Source organism: Heterodontus francisci, chromosome 15 (genome assembly GCF_036365525.1).
Source record: "Heterodontus francisci isolate sHetFra1 chromosome 15, sHetFra1.hap1, whole genome shotgun sequence".
Lineage (NCBI taxonomy): Eukaryota > Metazoa > Chordata > Chondrichthyes > Heterodontiformes > Heterodontidae > Heterodontus > Heterodontus francisci.
In genome coordinates, this window is record NC_090385.1 from 24,399,759 (window position 1) to 24,418,380 (window position 18,622).

The following is an 18,622-nucleotide window of genomic DNA, read 5'->3' on the forward strand; positions in this document are numbered from 1 at the left end:
CAATAGTGGCATAGTGGCGCAGCGGTTAGCATCACACCTCCAGCGACCTGGGTTCGATTCTGGGTACTGCCTGTGCGGAGTTTGCAAGTTCTCCCTGTGACTGTGTGGGTTTTTGCCGGGTGCTCCGGTTTCCTCCCACAGCCAAAGACTTGCAGGTTGATAGGTAAATTGGCCATTATAAATTGCCCCTAGTACAGGTAGGTGGTAGGGGAAGGTGGGGATGTGGTAGGAATATGGGATTAATGTAGGATTAGTATAAATGGGTAGTTGATGGTTGGCACAGACTCAGTGGGCCGAAGGGCTTGTTTCAGTGCTGTATCTCTAAATAAATAAATATATTTGCTCTCCCCTTTTCTCATTTTCTGAGGCCGTTGACTCCTTACTGGAGTACAATTCTATAGATGCTTGATGCCCACCTCGCTCTCACCATTCTTCATGGTTGATTCTTCTCAGTGAGTGTAGGCTGTTCAACTGTGGAAACCATCACAGTTAACCTGATCCTATCCTAAACTAATGTCCCAATAGTGTTGGCTGTGGCAGCTTTCTTGCCCTGAGTCAGAAGGTTGTGGGTTCAAGTCCCACTCTAGAGGCTTCAGCATAAAATCTAGGCTGATGTTTAAGTGCAGTACTGAGGAACTGTCTTTCAGATGAGTTGGCTGCCCTCTCAGAAGGAGGTAATTGATTCCACGACACTCTTTGAAGAAGGGTAAGGAATTAACCTGGTGTCCTGAAAAACATTTGTCCCTCAACCAACACTTAAAACAGATGATCTCTCTTCATATTACTGTTTATGGGACCTTGTTTTGTGCAAATTACACTAGTGACAGTACTTCACTGGCTGTGAAATGTCCTGAGATCATGAAAGGTGCTATATAAATGCAAGTCTTTCTCTCACACAAGCACTTTACAACTCCTGGCGATCCTCCACACACATTAATTCATTTTGCAGCAATTCTTTGTTGCATCATATGGTCACATCAGCAAAAAAGTAAGCTTTGGAAACTATATTTTAAAGTAGGAACTGTCTCTTTCAGAAGCTTCACGTATTGAGGAGTGCTGGGACAAGGCTGTGAAAAATTTCCACCTTATAATAAACATTTTTCCCCGATCTGCTGCAACTTGATCACAACCATAGAATCTGATGAAATCTCCATTGCTGATAGGATGAACGGCTTTCAGCTTCTTCCATTCTGATTGGACATCTCATCACTTTCCTCTTGGATACAGAGACAACCCTCTGATTGGTCAGAGATGACGCGTGCGGGGCGGAGCCTAGAAAAGGTGCGGCTCTGATTGGTCAAGAGGGTAAGCGAGGCCCGGCCCCCTCTCGGGGTCGGTCTGACCAGCGATTGGTCGGGGGCTGTTTGAGTGACAGGCAGATGCCACCCTCTGAAAGAGATTATGTCCTGACTTGCAGGGAGGAAAAGACCGGCTTTGCGGGACAAAGCCCCGGCTCCAGCGACACAAACCAGAAAAAAAGGAAGGAGAGAGAGAGAGAGGGAGGAAAGAAAGACAGCAACGGGGACAAAATAGCTCAATGCAAAGAAAATGATCATCAGCATTAGTGAGGAAAACGACAGGAACCCAGAGAACATGGCAGCGGGGGAATATTTAAACCGCTGTCAGAGGACCTCCAGACAGGTAACCGTGCAAAAACAATATAGATAGGAACAAAAGGAATAGGAGAGGAAAACAGCAGCAGCTCTCTGTCCGTTTAAATAACCTGATTTCTTTCAGGTTGGGGGAATGACAGGCTGGCCACTCGCCACCCCTCACATTCCAATCTGATTTATTATCACATTATTTTGTTGTGTTCTTGCAAATCTTTCCTTTGCACTATTGAGTCCGGCGACTTGCAGAAGAATTCATTGAAACTTGTTTTGTCCAGTTGCATTTGCCTTTGTTTTCTCTTCTTGCCCCTTCCCAAGTTAAACATTTGTCTTGTAATGCAGTGTTCCTTATTACCTGCCCTTTTTTATTTTTCGTGTTTCAGTCACAAAGATACAATGAAAAAATGTGCATTTTCCTCCCGAATCGATCTTTCCATTGAATTATGAAATGAATGTTTGATGCAGGAGATTGTAAACTTTTCAGACAATGATTTTCTTACAAGATATCGTTAACTGTTTTATATTCTGCCTCACCTCCCCTAGTCGCATTAATTGTGTGTAAATTTTGCAGAGTCTTTCCTCGATTGCATTTTGCATTACGTTGGCCAATTAAAGTGTGATTTCAAAATGTAAAAATAGTCATTCTAAAATTACAGCACTGCAAATTCCACCGCATCAAAGTGTTAACTACTGCTCCGAGATAGCGAACATGTCTATGTGTTGCTTATTTTAAATGTTCCAATTCCATTTTGGTTCAGGGGTCTGATCATGTTGTAATGCGGTGATCCTATATGAGTCGATTAAAATGCAATCCATTTGCATCATCATTCCGTATTTTTTTCCCTTTTTTTTCTTTACATTTTTTTTGTCTTGCTGTAAAGAAAGCATTTGGCCAACATCGATGCCAATCAAAGTTGTTTTTCTCTTTCAGCCGTGCTTGCTGTGTTTATTCTGCCAGGGCAGAGGGCGCTCTGGTAGAGATCCGCTTGTTTACATCATTGCTGGATTTATTCCAGTCCCCTTTGTGATTTCATTTAAAGCTGCAGAGCCCCTCTTCCAACCTGCCAAATTCTGCAGTTCAGAATCACCCACTGACAAACGCTTATGTATTCAGATTAATGTGTAAAGATAGACAAATAGATTTATTGTTGCAATGCAAATGCACTTTTTTGACAAAAAGAGGAAAAATTCCTGGAATGAAATTTAGGCTGTGGAGAGGTGACATCAGTGAGACAAAGCCTTTTTTTTTGCTGTGTATTTAAGTTTCTGTGATCAAACCAGGAAAAAAAAAAGCATGCGCCAATTTAACTTATACCATTCATTAGTGTCCGTGGTGTTTTAACCAGAATACTTTCTGTTCTCTGGTTGCTTATCCGGTTTTCTTGTTCGTTTTCTCACCCTTTGTGCACTCACTGTGATTCCTCTCTCGACAGTTTTTCTTGCAAGCTTGTCACAAATGGAATCCAGGGTTTAGGAAATATATTGGACTGTTTTCTTATCGAACTGTACCCCCTGACTTTTAGTATTGAATCCATTATTTCTTTTTCAGTTAGTGCTCCTGTGTTTTAATTAAGGGCCTGGTATAGAATTGTTAGGAAGTGGGGCTGGAACAAAGCTCTGTTGAAGTGCTAAAGCCTCATTGCCTGTTTACTAGGTCATGCTGATTAAGATCACCACAAGTCCCATTTTGGACTGGACAGTCCAGTTTTTGAGCTGACTGATCCAATTTTTAAAATGGGAACAGGATGCCTAAAAACATATTTCTTATTAAAAAAATCAATTTTCCCCACTTATTTATGTCTTGGGACTTGGGAGCATTAGTTATTAAGGTCATTAAAGTTTTCAATGAACGTTCATCATTGCAAACATCTAGCCACCCACTATCCTACATCTTGTCCAGTTCTGGACTACATGGAATGTCATAATCGTAACAGCGCTTCAGGATTCTAGGTTTTGATCATTTAAAGGACAAAAGCACCAGAGGGGAAACCAAGCTCAGTAAGGATGTACGGGCAATAGTTTCAAACCTGGAGTTCAGGTTTGAAGAAGGCGGCAGAATCATTGTCTTAGATACAGTGAAATGAATACCATAATTAATGGAAACAGGTAATGAACCACTATTGTTTTCTTACCATCCCCTTAGACAACTGTCATTCCCATCCCTTTTCTGTGTTTCCCCACTGACCTACACGAGTAATGCATCTTTTAGGAAACAAATTCAATGCCCAGTTTTCTCTTGAAGTTGCTGACTCATGCTGCCCTGCAATTTTATGGGGCTCCAGAACTATCTGGTACCTCATGCAAATGAGCATTTTGTGTGAATTTTGACATTAGCACTGGCAGGCTTTTTAAACACTGGATGACATCATAACCAACCTCAATCTAGTCCTCGCTCAGCATTCCCATATGTAAACGATCCAGCAGGTTCACCAAATGCCAATCGGGAGCACAAATCTGGCTAATTTTTCACTGTGCCCAGCTGAAGGGCACTCAAACCAATTGTAGTGCCCTTATTGCCATGCCAGTTGAGATCATCTAACTCAGCACAAAACGAGCATCAAATCTTGGACCTAACCGATCTTTGTGGCTCAGCTCTATAGTAGGCAGTACATTTATCAACTGAGCCTTTGGCACTGACATCATCATGATCAAAGTCCTAATATGATGGATTCATATCATCCCACCCTTTTGTGCTGATCAAGGCTATTGTTGCGTGTTCATTGCTGTTCTCAATAAAATTCCCAAATCCAATATTTCAATTACACATTCATTATTTGTATAATGAGAATATTGTCTGCTGTGGTGATGCAGCTTTTCTAAATATCTTGCGTGGGATCTGCTTGTCTGCTGGCATTGAGGCTGCTATGGTAGTAAGTACGTACTAATCAAACATGGTTAGCACCAAACCATTAGCATGGGGTCATCAAATTTCTGATCAAGGCAAAACATTAGGAATGTTCAAAGTAAGGCTCGATCCTGTAATGGGAGATTTAGGGTACTAGAGTGACCAGCATTGATGGGCTGAATGGCCTATTCTTGTCCATGACCTTTCTTATTCTTTTAATGTAAGACATGCATTGGAGGGTTAATATGATTTAAACAGCTGAGCAACTAGGAGTGACACACCAACACAAGCAATTCGGTCCCCACCAGAAGTAAATGTGTGAAAGTGCCATAGGAAAGCAAATGTGCAAGCCATGTTTTGTGGAAGAGAAGCTTCATATTTTTAACAGTGAGATGGAATAAAAAGGAAGCAATGGCCTCTTAAAAACAGCTTACCCAGCCAGAGCTGAAGTAGGTCAAATCAAACGAATAAAAATCAGGAGGTATAAAGAGGAATACAGATAGCCAGCTCAATGACCTTCAAATTAGGCCCTTAATAAAGATTTATGAAACATGGTGGAAATATGTCACAAGTTTGTGAGGGGCTGTTGGGAAGAACTGATTCCTGGTCAAAAAACTGAAGCAGTTTTCAACGTAATGGGCAAGGAAGACAACATGTCCAGCACAGCTTCCAATTCTGGTAAGTTTTTTTTGACAAATTATTATGCCATGTAGTTCACTATCCAAAACATTCAATCACATATAGCATATCCATGATGTGGATAAGAGTAGCGTAGGATGTAAATGTATTTATAATAATAATAAACCTTTGTCTTCATTTCACATACTTTGACAATCAAAAATAGTTTGATATCTTGCGTAGCCCTTTTTATATTTTCAAATTTAACCCTCAAATCACACACAATCAAAATCATATATTCATAAGTCATACGTTCATATCTACACAGATCATCCACATTCCCGAACTCAGCCACTACTGAAACTTCATAAGAAAATACTATCATCAGGCAAAAGGAAAAATTGAAAGAGAGGATGGACACTACTGCCATTTAACCTCCACAACAACCAAGGAGCCAGGAAAAGACAATGCTGGGACATTGTAAGCTTAGTTGCAGGACCCTGTACCTGGCCACCTCACCAAAGGATGGGGCCTTCTCTTGGGCACCTTGAAAACGTGAAGGGACACAGCAGCCATGGGGGTCAGGAATTCTCCAGTTCAGTTTCACTCGCCCACCCACATCTTGAGACAGTGAGGGGCAAGGAGCATCCGAAAGCCACCGAGCACTGTGAATGTTTTGAATGTATGTAAACCTTATGCGAACTGCATAGCAAGATTACATAATTGTATCACATTATGCAGATTGGCAAGGGGACGGCTAGCTGAACAGAATTGGCTTTGGTTGGTCTGCTGACAGTATTAATCTGCATCAGGTGTCCTAATGAGTCCAGCTCAGGACTGCCACCATTCAGAGCTCCTTGAAGCCCTCTGATGGTCAGCATGCCTGGATTGTTGGGGAACCTTTGAGTTTGACTTTGGATGATGTGCACATCTCCATGTAGACAGTCTTTGTAGTGAAGTCTCTGCTCCCAGTGTTGTACATCAAGTAGCTTCCAACAATGATCACCCTTAATGCAGTTGAGCACCAACTTTCTGATGTTACTTATGTAAAAGTATCCATTATAGCTTATTTGCTTTTTTTCCACTGAAGTCATTAAATAAAAAACGTTATTATAATTGATGTGTTTAGGCCCACTTAATACAGGAAACTGTATATCAAAACAAACTGGAAATTCACTGTTGGGGTAAAGGGTAGAAAACAGATAATAAGTACTCTAGGGACTTGCTTTCAGTTGTAAAATCTGTTAGAAAAGACTTTTAATTATACCTTTTCCAGCTCCCTCAAAGGCATAGTGGATAAATGCATCACTAGGTGTAGTTATCAGTGACACAAATTAGGAAAGTCCCAGGACAGGTTCTCGACCTGTGCTGATGTTAAGCAGGGAAATCATCCTCTGTGCGCCTCAAGGTTGGAGAGGAAAACAGAGGTATTCACACCCGGTTGCCATTCATTGCTCTTGCTGGAATGTGTGACTGCAATGTCCTCCAATGATCCAACAGCTCCTAACATTGAGTCTAAACTCAGGCGTGAAGAATGGCCAATTGGGTGAGGTCCAAGAAGGCTGCCAGTGCCTTGCTGTATTCCAGCAAGAGTTAGCACCTCCGGGAGAGGAGGAGGAGAAGCAGATGGTGGGGAAGGAATCTTTCTCCAGCAAGGAAGTGCTTGTATTGCTACATATCAAAAAAGAGGCTTGTACAAGAGCCTTCTTTGGATGATTATCACCACATTCTTTTCTGGTTGCTAATTTTGAGAAAAGTCTGTACTGATGTCTTCCTGACTCCTTGATTTGGTGTTTAAATGTAAGTCAAATGGGGAGAGTTTTCCTGCTGGAATTGGGCCTGCATCCGGCGGAAGAAGAATGGTCTTTTTGGCAATATCAACCTAGCTGGGTAGTGATTGTCTGGATCAGTTGTCCAAGTGGGCGACACAGTGGCGCAGTGGTTAGCACTGCAGCCTCACAGCTCCAGCGACCCAGGTTCAGATCACGGTACTGCCTGTGCGGAGTTTGCAAGTTCTCCCTGTGACCGTGTGGGTTTTCACCGGGTGCTCCGGTTTCCTCCCACAGCCAAAGACTTGCAGGTTGATAGGTAAATTGGCCATTGTAAAAATTGCTTCTAGTGTAGGTAGGTGGTAGGGGAATTGAGGGAAGGTAGGGATGTGGTAGGGAATATGGGATTAATGTAGGATTAGTATAAATGGGTGGTTGATGGTCAGTATAGACTCAGTGGGCCAAAGGGCCTGTTTCAGTGCTGTATCTCTCTATGACTCTAAGTAGATAAGGAGATCTTCTAATCGGGCTTGACATTTGGAGGTCAACGGCAAAATATTTTTCTGTTTCCCACCTTCCTCTCCCACCCTAGTCACATTCCCAGTTGGAAAAAGAATCCATGATCCTGTGTCTTGGTTTTGGTTTCTGGAATGCTCCGACAAATATGTTGTGTCTTTGTCATTGTTCCTCATTTCCTTAACATGCATGGAAGTTGGATTACTGGGACAGTTAGTTTTTATGATTTGCGATGTACAGTTCACTTTCCATTCATGTCATACTTCATAAAGCCCCTTTGCAGTAATTTTACAATAATTATTGAAGCCTTGAGGTATATTCTACCTCCAGATATCTTGTACAGTTGCATCATTGTTTGTCAGTGAATCTGAATCATTCCATAAATCTCAACCGTTTTATATATAGTAGAACAGATCACGGCAGATTGATCTAATGTTGGTCTAACTGTGTGGGAAATACTAAACGTAGATGCTGCCTGACCTGCTGAGTATTGCCAGTACCTTTCTTTTTGTTCCATTTCAGATGTACCGTTTAGCGCATGGAAAAAAAAATTGCAGAAAATGGCAGTTTGCCTCATCTTCAGTTAAATCTGCTGCTTAATCACTGACTTAGCCACTATTCAGGAATCTGTTATAACTGCTTAATTCAGTGCATAAGTGCAAACTTGCTGTAAGTACACCAAAATAGCTGTACTGAGACATATAGCAGATTGATGCACTGTTTGGATTTTGAAACACTCCATTAACCCTTGTGCCCAATTCTCAGGAATCCATTATTGGAAATAATTTGGTGCAGTAACAGTTTTCTGCTCCTTGATGACTTTGGTATGTTTGGGAATAGTGACTATTATTGCTGGCCCTGAAATTCCTTGTGGTGGAGGGTTTGGCCAATCTCCCGCCTTAACTCTGCCGAGAGACTAGTGGAGCCCTTAATGGTGGAGACCCTCAGTTGTAAAGAATAGACACTTGGCCACCTTTTCGGACAAGTAGGGAAGGGCAGAAAATGCAGCCATGTCAACCTCATTCACACCCTGAGAACAAATATAAAAGAAGGCCCCAGATTTTCTCGGGTTGTGACCCTAGTGAAGTTTATGGGCTTAGTGGAAGGGCATCTCGTTTGCACAGGACAGCTGGACAGAAGCACTACTTTGGCTGCATTTCTCGCTCTCACTGGGACAGTTAGTTGGGAAACTCCAGAGCCTATCTTCAAGGTGGGGAGTTGCCCAGGCACCTTAACCTCAGCATGGGTACAGTCAGCCAGCTGGGTGATTTTTAAAAGAAGAATATTTTTCAGGGATCTACACTGATTGTACGAAGTCCCCATTTTTGCCAGGAGTTTTCCTAGTGCCCTTTCTTCTGGCCCCTACAAGACAATTGACAGGCCAAGGCAGTGACTCACTCAGCCAACAGCTCCCAATGAGTGATCTTCCTCAAGAGTACATGTAGGCCTCACTGGTTCCTGAAGGACATTAGTGAACCAGTTAGGATTTTTACAATATTTCATCAGTTTCTATAGTCATCTTTCTTCATATCATTTCACACAGTAACCAGATTTATTAAATTTAATGTCACAACTTGTCATGGTAAGATTTGAACTCATAACTCTAGATTGTTGGTCCAGTACCATAACCACTACACTCTCATTACTAAATGACCTAATGACGTGCTCTTTGTTTTATCCAAATGCTCTGGCAGTTAACCACTTGACAGTTGGACAGAAAACTGTTTTTTTCATGAGCTTTGTGAGTACAGTGATGTCATCTGTACACCAACGCCTTTTACTTGTTTATGTATCTGGTGGGGAATGAAATTGGTGGTTTTGGGTCTGGGCGTAGACTGAGATGATCAAATGCTTAGAGTTTCAGGTCCCCTAGGTAGGGGTTACTGAATAAGAAAATAAGAAATAGGAGCAGGGGATACTATATGGCCCCTTGCGCCTGCTCTGCCAGTCAATAAGATCATGGCTAAACTTCTACATCAATTCCACTTTCCTGCCCTATACCCATATCCCTTGATTCACTTTGTGCCCAAAAATCTATTGGTCTCAGTCTTGAACATACTCATCAACTGAGCATCCATAGCCCTGTTGGATAGAGAATTCCAAAGATTCACAACCCTCTAACTAAAGAAATTTCTCTTTATTTCAGTCCTAAATGGCCGACCCTTTAGCCTGACACTATGCCACCTAGTTTTAAACTCTCAGCATCTACCTGCTTAAGCCCTCTAAGAATTTTATACATTTCAATGAGATTACCTCTCATTCTTCTAAATTCCAGAGAATATAGACCCATTCTATTCAATCTCTGCTCATAGGACAGCCCTCTCATTCCTGGAATTAATCTAGTGAACCTTTGTTGCACCCCCTCCAAGGCAAGTATATCCTTCCTTAGATAAGGAGACCAAAACTGTACACAGTGCTCTAGGTGTGGTCTCACCATACTGTCCCATATTTTGCAGGTTGTCATTTTCCAACAATATGCCATTAACTGAAAAAATCAAGGGGTATGCTGTGTCTTTCATGTAAATGTGAACAAATGTGCATCTCCATTCACCATCTATGCATCTACCAATCTGCTTACTAGGGTATGGACTATTTTTGAGGTATATACTTCTATTAAATCTTTACAAATATAGTGTGAAGAAACACAATTGTGTATTATGTGTTATATGAGCTAAAGCAGAACACATGAAATAGGATTTGTATAAAATTAAAACTGAAATAATTAACTAATGTTATCCAATGCATTGTTTAGTATTTTGTAACACATTACGATGACCACCTTGGCTAGTCTTTCTTGGATGCAGCTCATAAGTATGCAAAACACATTGAACACTATCTTTAGCAGAAATGCATTCCTTCTGCTATTTGTGCTTTTCTAGTAACAAGATTGTTGTAATCCTTTGGCTTTGATGGTTTGCCGTTGACTACTTGACTTTCAAAGTATGCTGCTTTTCAGATAATCTGGTACAGCTTCATGGCTGCATGATATTTCTGTTTCAATCTAATGGACAACTTGAAGAGCATGTTAACAAAAGGTAACTTTCACTGGTGGTAGACATCTGAGATCCAGTATTGTGCTTTCAAACAAATGTGCTTCTTATGATCTTATAAGACCATTGAGGTTCCCTCAAACTCTGGCCTGCCTTGCATCCGTCAAAGAAATATCTTGCAGCTATGATAACCTGTTAATTCTGTGGAGGGATTCACCAAGTTTCCCTTATTGAACAATAAGAAACAGTTTGGTGGAAATGTCAAGTGACAGTTTCACAGAATGCTTCTTGCCTCTGAACAAATAACTAACAATTCACAACCATTTAAAATGTATCCAGAGAGAAGAGGTGATAGGAGAACATTGGGGATTATGTAACTTTGCTAGAGGCATGGTAACAGCAAGACTGGGTAGGAATGAACTCCTGGTTTGTAAGTGTTCTGTACGCAGTTAACACATTTACTTTAGCGGATGCACTTTGAACTGATACCTGTGGTTTGCATGATGACTCTTGCATATTCAAACTTTTGAATGTAATATTAGAAAGGTTCCTATGCCTGATTCCTCATGTTCTTGACAGAACAGTTCTGATGACTTTCTGATATAGAGGACATCTAAGATTGGATTTCCATCGTGGTGGGGGGCTTTGTTTTTGCCAAATATGGGTTGACGAAATGGGATAGCGATTGATGAATTATGAGTTGAGTATGAGAGAATGGGGGTGCCTGAAGAAAGAAGTGGGTGGGTCTTCCGTTTGCTGCCTTTACCCATTTTCCTGGATAAGGGGTCATTAAACGTGGACTTCTGACAGCATCTTTGCTACTGAGAGGTTGTGCGGTGGAGTAAAATTGGACAGTGCTAGAAGACACCATCGTTAGAGGGAAGAAGCACCCTGTAGAAATTTTTAAAAATTTAAAAATCCAAGAGCTGTAGCATCTTTGGATGCAGATATTGGGATAGAAAAGAGGGGCAGGCAGCTACTTCCAGGTCTGCACCCTCCCAACAGGGAAGGTTTGAGATAAGGCAATAGTTGGAGAGAGTAAAATAGTCTCAAACGAGGAAGAGAGTGATGACAGTAATTTTGAACAAGTGGGACTGGTGCTGGATGAGAGAAAGACAGCTAATAGTGTTGGCAAGTCTGGGGGTGAGGAATTGAGCAGGTGGTGGGCTTCACGGATGAAATAAGTGAGTTGAGTCATCGGGGACGGGAAGCCTGCAAAAAGTGGGCAGAGTGAGGGCGTGATTAGGGGGAGGGCAGATGTGTAGGAAAATAGATATAAAGATGTTTTCGGAGAGACCAGGGATGTGACAAGATCGTGTATGATGGTGAGATTGGGGAGTGCCATGAATGTGGTTGGTGAAGTTGATGTGGAGCGTAATATTGAGGGAAGCAAGCAAGGCAAAAAAGTCAGTGGGGGAAGGGAAGGATGAATCCAAGTGAAGATTGAAATCACCAAGGATGAGGAATCAATTGGTACAAAGGTATTGGACAAGAGAGGGCAATTTTAGATAAGGGCTGTGCCAGGAGCCAAGAGAAAGATCATGGAGAATCTTGAATGAGGTATAGGGCTGGGTAGTAGATGATGAAGTATAGGAATATCTAGAACATCAAAATGTCTTGGCATGTCACAGTGGTTTATTATAGGTCCTTCCACCATGCTGTAAAAAGCTGTCTGTTAAGAAGTTAATGAAGAATCTAAAGTTTTGCATGGAACTGCTGGAAAGCAGCAAAGCTAAGCGTCTTTATTGTAGTTAGGACAGTGGCAATGCATTCACACAATTTATAGGAAATTACTCATCATATCATTTAAGAAGAGTTGCTTTCACATGTTGATCACCTATATAAAACAAAGCCCAAATACATGCTTGCCAATTGTCTAATGATCTGTTTAATTACTCTTGTCTAATTACTGTTTCTGGGTCCACTTGATTCTAAGATGGCACGCTTAGCAATGGAAAGTAGGAACCAAGATGATCTTTGTGGCAGACTTGGTACTCTAATATCTGAGCCAAGAAGTCCACAGATGTAATCAATGATTGATACCTAGCCTGACACAATGACGAGACCTGAGTGATAATGATTCCTCTAAGTCATCTGCAGATAACCTGTAAGCCAATGCCCTAACAGGTAGGGTGGTCCTAACTGGACAACCACTGTGAAGCTTCCCAGTTTTCTGTGCTGGTAAACAGTATAGATTTAGCTAAGTAAGCCAGCAATAGCCCTGCATTCACTTGCGACCCAAAGCTATGGCTTCTGCTAATCTGCACTTGAGTACCCTACATTATATTTTCCTACATTACAACAGTGACTACACTTCAGAAGCATTTCACTGGCTGTGTATGAGATGCCAGTGCTCGTGAAAAACGCAGTATAAATGCAAGTCTTTTTTTCTATTGCCCTGTGCTTGAGTTAATGGTGCGTTTCCCAATGGGGAATGAGTGTCCATTTCATATCAGGCAATTAGGATCTAATTGTGTAGGTCTCTCAGTAAATCAACTGGAAAAAGAAAGATAAGAACAAAGCATGGAACCAAAATGAAGGCCAGTTGATCTATGAAGCCCATTCTCTTAAGATCATCTATAACCAACCTTTATCATGAACTCTGTCCAACCATTTAATCTCCACAAAGGCAATTTGAGTATAAATGCAATGCAGAAGAGCACAACCCCACTGTAGTACAAGGCTGAGATAACATTGCTTGAATATTTTACTGTCTTGTGAAACATGTATACTGTTTCCCTGCATTACAACTGTGACTGCACTTCAAAAGTAATTCATTGGCAGCGAATTACTTTGGGATATCCTGAGGTCATGAATGGGACTCTATAAATGACAGTTCTTTCTTGTGTTATTCTGTATGTAAGTCCCTGACCACCAGTGTACTCTGTACAGTATATACTGAACAGATAATCTCCAAATGACTTCTCTCTCGGGTGTTGATAATGACGGCCCAAACAAATTTAACACCTCATCTGTGACAGTGATGTAATGCTCAGCTGTTAGCTTTCCACTTATCTGAAATCTGCTTTCAAAACAATTAATTTTGGAAAAAACCTCTGTTGAAAATGGTTCAGAGTTAAGAATGTAATTGCACTCATACATAGACACGCCTAAAAGTCTTCCATATACACTATATATTTTATAAAGAGTTACAAGGTTTCAGCCTGAGCAACCTTTATGATTCACCTCAGGCTTTGATTTTGTGGGTTGCTGCATTTTCTGAACCCTTCAACACATTCTTATCAATGTTGTCAGGAAGCTTAGTTAACAATTTAGTACTACTACACTGTAGGAAAAATTACACTTTAAGGTGATATGCTTTTAATATGTGGCACTCTGAATGTATTACCTCAAAATGCTTCCAGCACCTTCACCACTAGTGATGGATCTATAACTATCAATAATTCATCCAGGTCTTATGTAGCCCAAAATGCACTATCCAGACATAACCCAAATTTGGAAGAACAGCAGAGGAGGGAAGGAAGTATGGAGTTAACTGATGAGGGCTTTGATTTCGAGGCCTGTAAACTCATCCAGTGTAATATCTGGACACTCTGGCATTTAGAAGGACAGTGTAAGATTTCAGTCAGCAGATCACACTGAATATAGCATCGAAGTGAGTAGACTGTGTCTGGTGTAATTCTTAAAACTAGCCATGTTTCTTCGAGGTCCTGATCTTTCAGTTTAGAGCAGCAACCAAGGGACAGATTAGTTATCCTCAGCCGCGGCAGTGAAAAGTGTAAGTGTGCCACAAGATTGTTTTTGAGTCATATTCTTTCCCCAATTTCCGCTTCAGTTGGAATGGGTAATAATAGAAAATGCATAGATATATTAATCACCGAAAAGTTACTGGGAAAGGGGAAAGCTTGTGAGAAGTGAAGAAAATCTGTCCTAAATTTGTGCTTTCTTCTGATAGCAATATTTTGCTGCCAGTTATCTATTGTACAGGGAAACGTAGAAAGCGCTGGAAATACTCAGCAGGTCTGGCATCATCTGTGGAGAGAGAAGCAGAGATAACGTTTCAGGTCAGTGACCTTTCATCAGAGCATAGAAAATGCCATGTTAGCCATTCAGGGCTCAAATTGGTTGTGTGCCCTGGACATACTGACAGTGATGAGGGGGTAAGATGCTGGTCAAACTTATGACTATGCAGATTTTGGAATTTCTGTTGTAAATCTAGATTGTCTTAAGAGAGTTCAAACTACAAGAGCAAATGAAGGTAGGCTACTCAGTAAATATAAGACATTTTAAAAAAACAGATGGAAGAGCTGTTTGGCTCAAAACCCCGTTGCTTCCACTTACCAAAAACAATGTGCTCTGTGATGATCTCTGTCCAATCCATTTAATTTCCTGAGGAAAGACCTTGCCGAGTTTCACCTTGCCGAGTTTCTCCTTGCCCCTCCAGCTATCTATCTAACCTTACACCATATATTATTCATCAACAGATAACATGTGCATCTCCTGAAGCTCAAGGAAGTATGATGTTCCATGTAGCATTTGATCAATTCTATCTGCACTTATCTTTGCAATCATCAATCCCACTCCCAAACTAATATTTATAAGGATCTTTTTCAAATATACGAAGCAACATAGTATCAACTGCTTTATCTGAGAACCATTTATCCATTACTCTGTGGCCCAAAAGGCTTTCTCTTGCTTCAGTTGAAATTTGCTGTTAATGTGTATCAGTTCTGCACTAAAAATTCAAGTTAAGTAACCTGCTTACATCTACAATATCTGCTGCTCTGAGCCTGTGGGACCTGGTTTAAATCATGGGCGGGGATGATATATCGCCATAGGAATGGCCTCAGTTGAACTTAAAACTGGTGAGACTACCCCAAAATATCATCATTAAACTGGGAAAGCTTGATTCCAGGACCTGTTGTACTTATGAGAAGTTAGCTAACTCGGATACTGTGAACCAATGAAGTACTATTTGAAGTGTAGTCACTGTTGTAATGTAGAAAACGCAAGTCAATTTGTACACAGCAAGCTCCCACAAACAGCAATAATGATAATGATCAGATAATCTGTTTTTGGGATGTTGGTTGAGGGATAAAATATTGGCCAGGACACTGGGTTAACTCCCTTGCTCTTCTTCAAAATAGTGCCCTGAGAGGGCAGGTGGAGCCTTGATTTAGCAACTCTGACAGTGCAGCACTCCCTCACTACTGCACTGGAGTGTGAGCCTTGATTTTTGTGTTTACGTCCCAGAGGGGGACTTGAACCCAGAACATTCTGACTCGGAGGTAGGTGTGTTACCAACTGAACCATGGCCTCAACCAAATTGCCATACCTGCCATGAGGTGTTAGTGGGTTCTTCATTGTTGGGGATAACACGGCAAACAGTAATCTTGCCCTTATCCCATTTCTACATTTGCACCATTTTGCGGAGTCGCTGGACCAAACAGAAGCTGAAATCCTGAATTGGGTGTGAGCCGTGGCTCAGTTGGTAGCATTCTTGACCGATGGTTGTAAAAGGTGCTATATAAATGCAAGTCTTTTCCTGGCTGATTTCCCGTCATACCCTGTCAAGGTGCACTGAAACCAATTAAAGCGCCTCTGCTGCTATCCCAATTGAAAGCGATTAATGCAACACAACGGGGAGGGGGGTGGTGGTAAAGCTGGGACTTGCTGCTCATCATCACACCAGGCAATGTATTTATCCACCAAGCCATTGGGGAGCCTGGCTTTAAATTCTTTAAGAAACTGCATGGAAACGTTTCTTTAGTGCAAGAATAATTGATGACACGGTGTCATCATCTCACATCAATGTGGCAGTCATTTTAGCAGTACAGCAGTACCCTTCAATAATCAAACAGCTACAAAGGCTCTCTGGAGTGAGGGATTTTGTTGACTGTATTGGTTGAAGATCTGTGGGAATGAAACTCGTCTGGGGGGGTGGGGGGAGCTGGTGCAGCATAAAAATGGATCATCGCGACTTGGCATCCCATTGTACACACTGCCTGAATTTCTCAGTGACTTTGGGCAAAGCATCTGGGAGTGTCGGTAAGCCTGAGATGCAGACCTATTGATACAATCACTCAGAATTTAGTTCTGTTGCAAGTCAGTAAGTCAGTCTCAATAGTCCATGTGAAGTACAAGTGACAGATCTTTATACATCACTTGTGCCCATGAAGTGAGGTAGCCTGGAAATCTGTCCCTTTAGAAATACCTTGCTGAATCATGCTTGCTGTAGCATACATATTAGTTTGAGGGAGGCTGTGATTTGTTCCTTGGTGCCCAGCATGATTTTTCCAGATCTTTTTGTGCTCCCGGCAACCTTCTAAGGTGAAATTGGTGAAACAGCTGTCCTGGTTACAGCTGTGTGCAGCTGCACCCTGTTTCTCTGCCTCCCAATGCCCCTCTGAGCTGGCTTTCCCAATGACGTAATTGACACTCACTACTTCCATACAAATAGCTCAATAACACTAAGCAACCAACTGAGAAATAAACAGGAGAACATCAATTCCAATTCTTACTGTTAAAAGTGGTGCCAAATAAGCAACTTTCAAACAGAAATAAAAAAATGTCCTTTTTCTTCATTCTTTCTAGTCCGCTTGTTCTCTTTAATCCTTTGCCTTTCACACTCTCAGCATCTCTTTGAAGTTCCTTTGTGTTCCTCCTCTCACCCCCCCCCTTTTCTTTTCCTTTCTTTGTATTTCTCTTTCTTTCTGCTCAGTCCAAGCGCACTGCAAAGAACTCTATTGACAGCTGTGTTCGATAGACAGTTCAGTAGCTGGTTGCAGCACCCATAGCATTGAACCACACTGTGACAGAATTCACAGGAGGCTCTATAAAAGTAAAGATTGATATCTTAGAACTCGTGCTCTATAGTGTCAACTTTTAAAACATTTCTCCTTTCATTAATAAAAGTACATTTTTGTTGGGGGGAGGAGGCTGCAATCGCACTGCAGCACTGTTGAGAATTAATGACTTTGTTTTTGCCTTATTTTAATCAGCTGGGAACTGCATCGTGGCGGTGCTAATTACTACTTGCAATCAAAAATCTGCAGTAAATAGAAAATAAGTGCTGCAGCGGATTAAAGACACATTATTACCCCCCCACCCCCCCCTCCCCCCCCCCACCCTGCAAGTACCTGTAGTACAGTGTTGAGAAAGTCATTGATATATCAGCACTAAAACCCAAAGTCATCCTTGCCAAATCCCTTAAATTACTGTTTCACCTGCTTGGACCTGAATATGATCTCCGTTTGTTTATTTTTTTGCAAATGAATATGTTTGGAAATATTCCTGTATCCACACCCGAGGCCAGACATGTGCACTTGGCAGCAGGGACTGGATCACTGGAGATCGAGAGTGGGAATTTTCTTGGGGTTGCAAAAGGAAAAAAAATTCCAAGTATCCCAGATAAAGATTGCCTTTTCTTGCTGCTTTTTCTGAATGTGCAGACACATTGTGGACTCTGATTCCACAGGCAGCCCAATGACATCTCCTTGTTTTCCATTTGTGAGCCCCATGTCAAATGGTGGATTAACCATGGAGCTGTTTATAGCAAAGTCAGATTTTGTCCCCACACACATATGCATTTATTCACATACATAAAGGGTCAGTGATGCAGGAACTTGGGCTGATATTTTTCCCATCCCTAGCCCATGGACGGTGAATCTAATTATTGTTTGGCTGAGGTCAACCAACTCGGCTGGGGCTCAAACGTAAAGTCATAAAATATACTGATTAATTTGGAAGGTTTTGTAAAAGAACGATTGACTGATGACATTTTCAATGGATCTTCCAGGGAAGGATTCAACCTGCAATTTCCTGTCTAAAAGGGGTGCTGTTAACATGATTCCACCCTCCTGGAGGGGAGCTTTTTTTAATTTATTCATTCATGGGTGTCGCTAGCTAGGCCAGCATTTATTGCCATCCCTAATTGCCCTTAACTGAGTGCTTTGCGAGGCCATTTAAGAGTCAACTGCATTGCTGCGGGTCTGGAGTCACATGTAGTAAAGGTGTGCAAAGGAAACCCGACCCCAGTCCAAATGCCGGACCCGGAAGCCCGACATGACCCGGCCTGAATCCGACACGTCGTCGGATCCCGTCGGAATCGGGTCGGGTAGCAGGCCTTTACATCAGTACATGGGTAAAGGTCTGCTACCTGACCCGACCCTGACGGGTCCCGACGACATGTGTTGGGTTCGGGCCGGGTCGGGTCAGACTTCTGGGTCCAGCATTCGGACTCGGTCGGGTTTCCTTTGCACACCTTTAACATGTAGGCCAGACGAGGTAAGGCTCGCAGATTACCTTCCCTAA

At 41.8% G+C, this 18,622-nt stretch overlaps 1 protein-coding gene across 3 annotated transcripts in view; it reads left to right on the forward strand.

The window, feature by feature from the left end:
- Nucleotides 1–1,367: 1,367 nt before the first annotated feature.
- LOC137377544 (sestrin-1-like) overlaps nt 1,368–18,622 on the forward strand; it is a 65,356-nt gene continuing 48,101 nt past the window's right edge. For 2 of the 3 annotated variants that reach the window (XR_010976437.1, XM_068047253.1), the window contains exon 1: nt 1,368–1,641. Coding sequence is in view for 1 of the 3 variants with exons in the window: in XM_068047253.1 (XP_067903354.1) it covers nt 1,549–1,641 (93 nt within the window). In the remaining 2 variants the exon portion in view is untranslated. Of the gene's footprint in view, nt 1,642–5,401; nt 5,756–18,622 lie in introns of all 3 variants that reach the window. The other variant, XM_068047255.1, reaches the window with a different exon arrangement.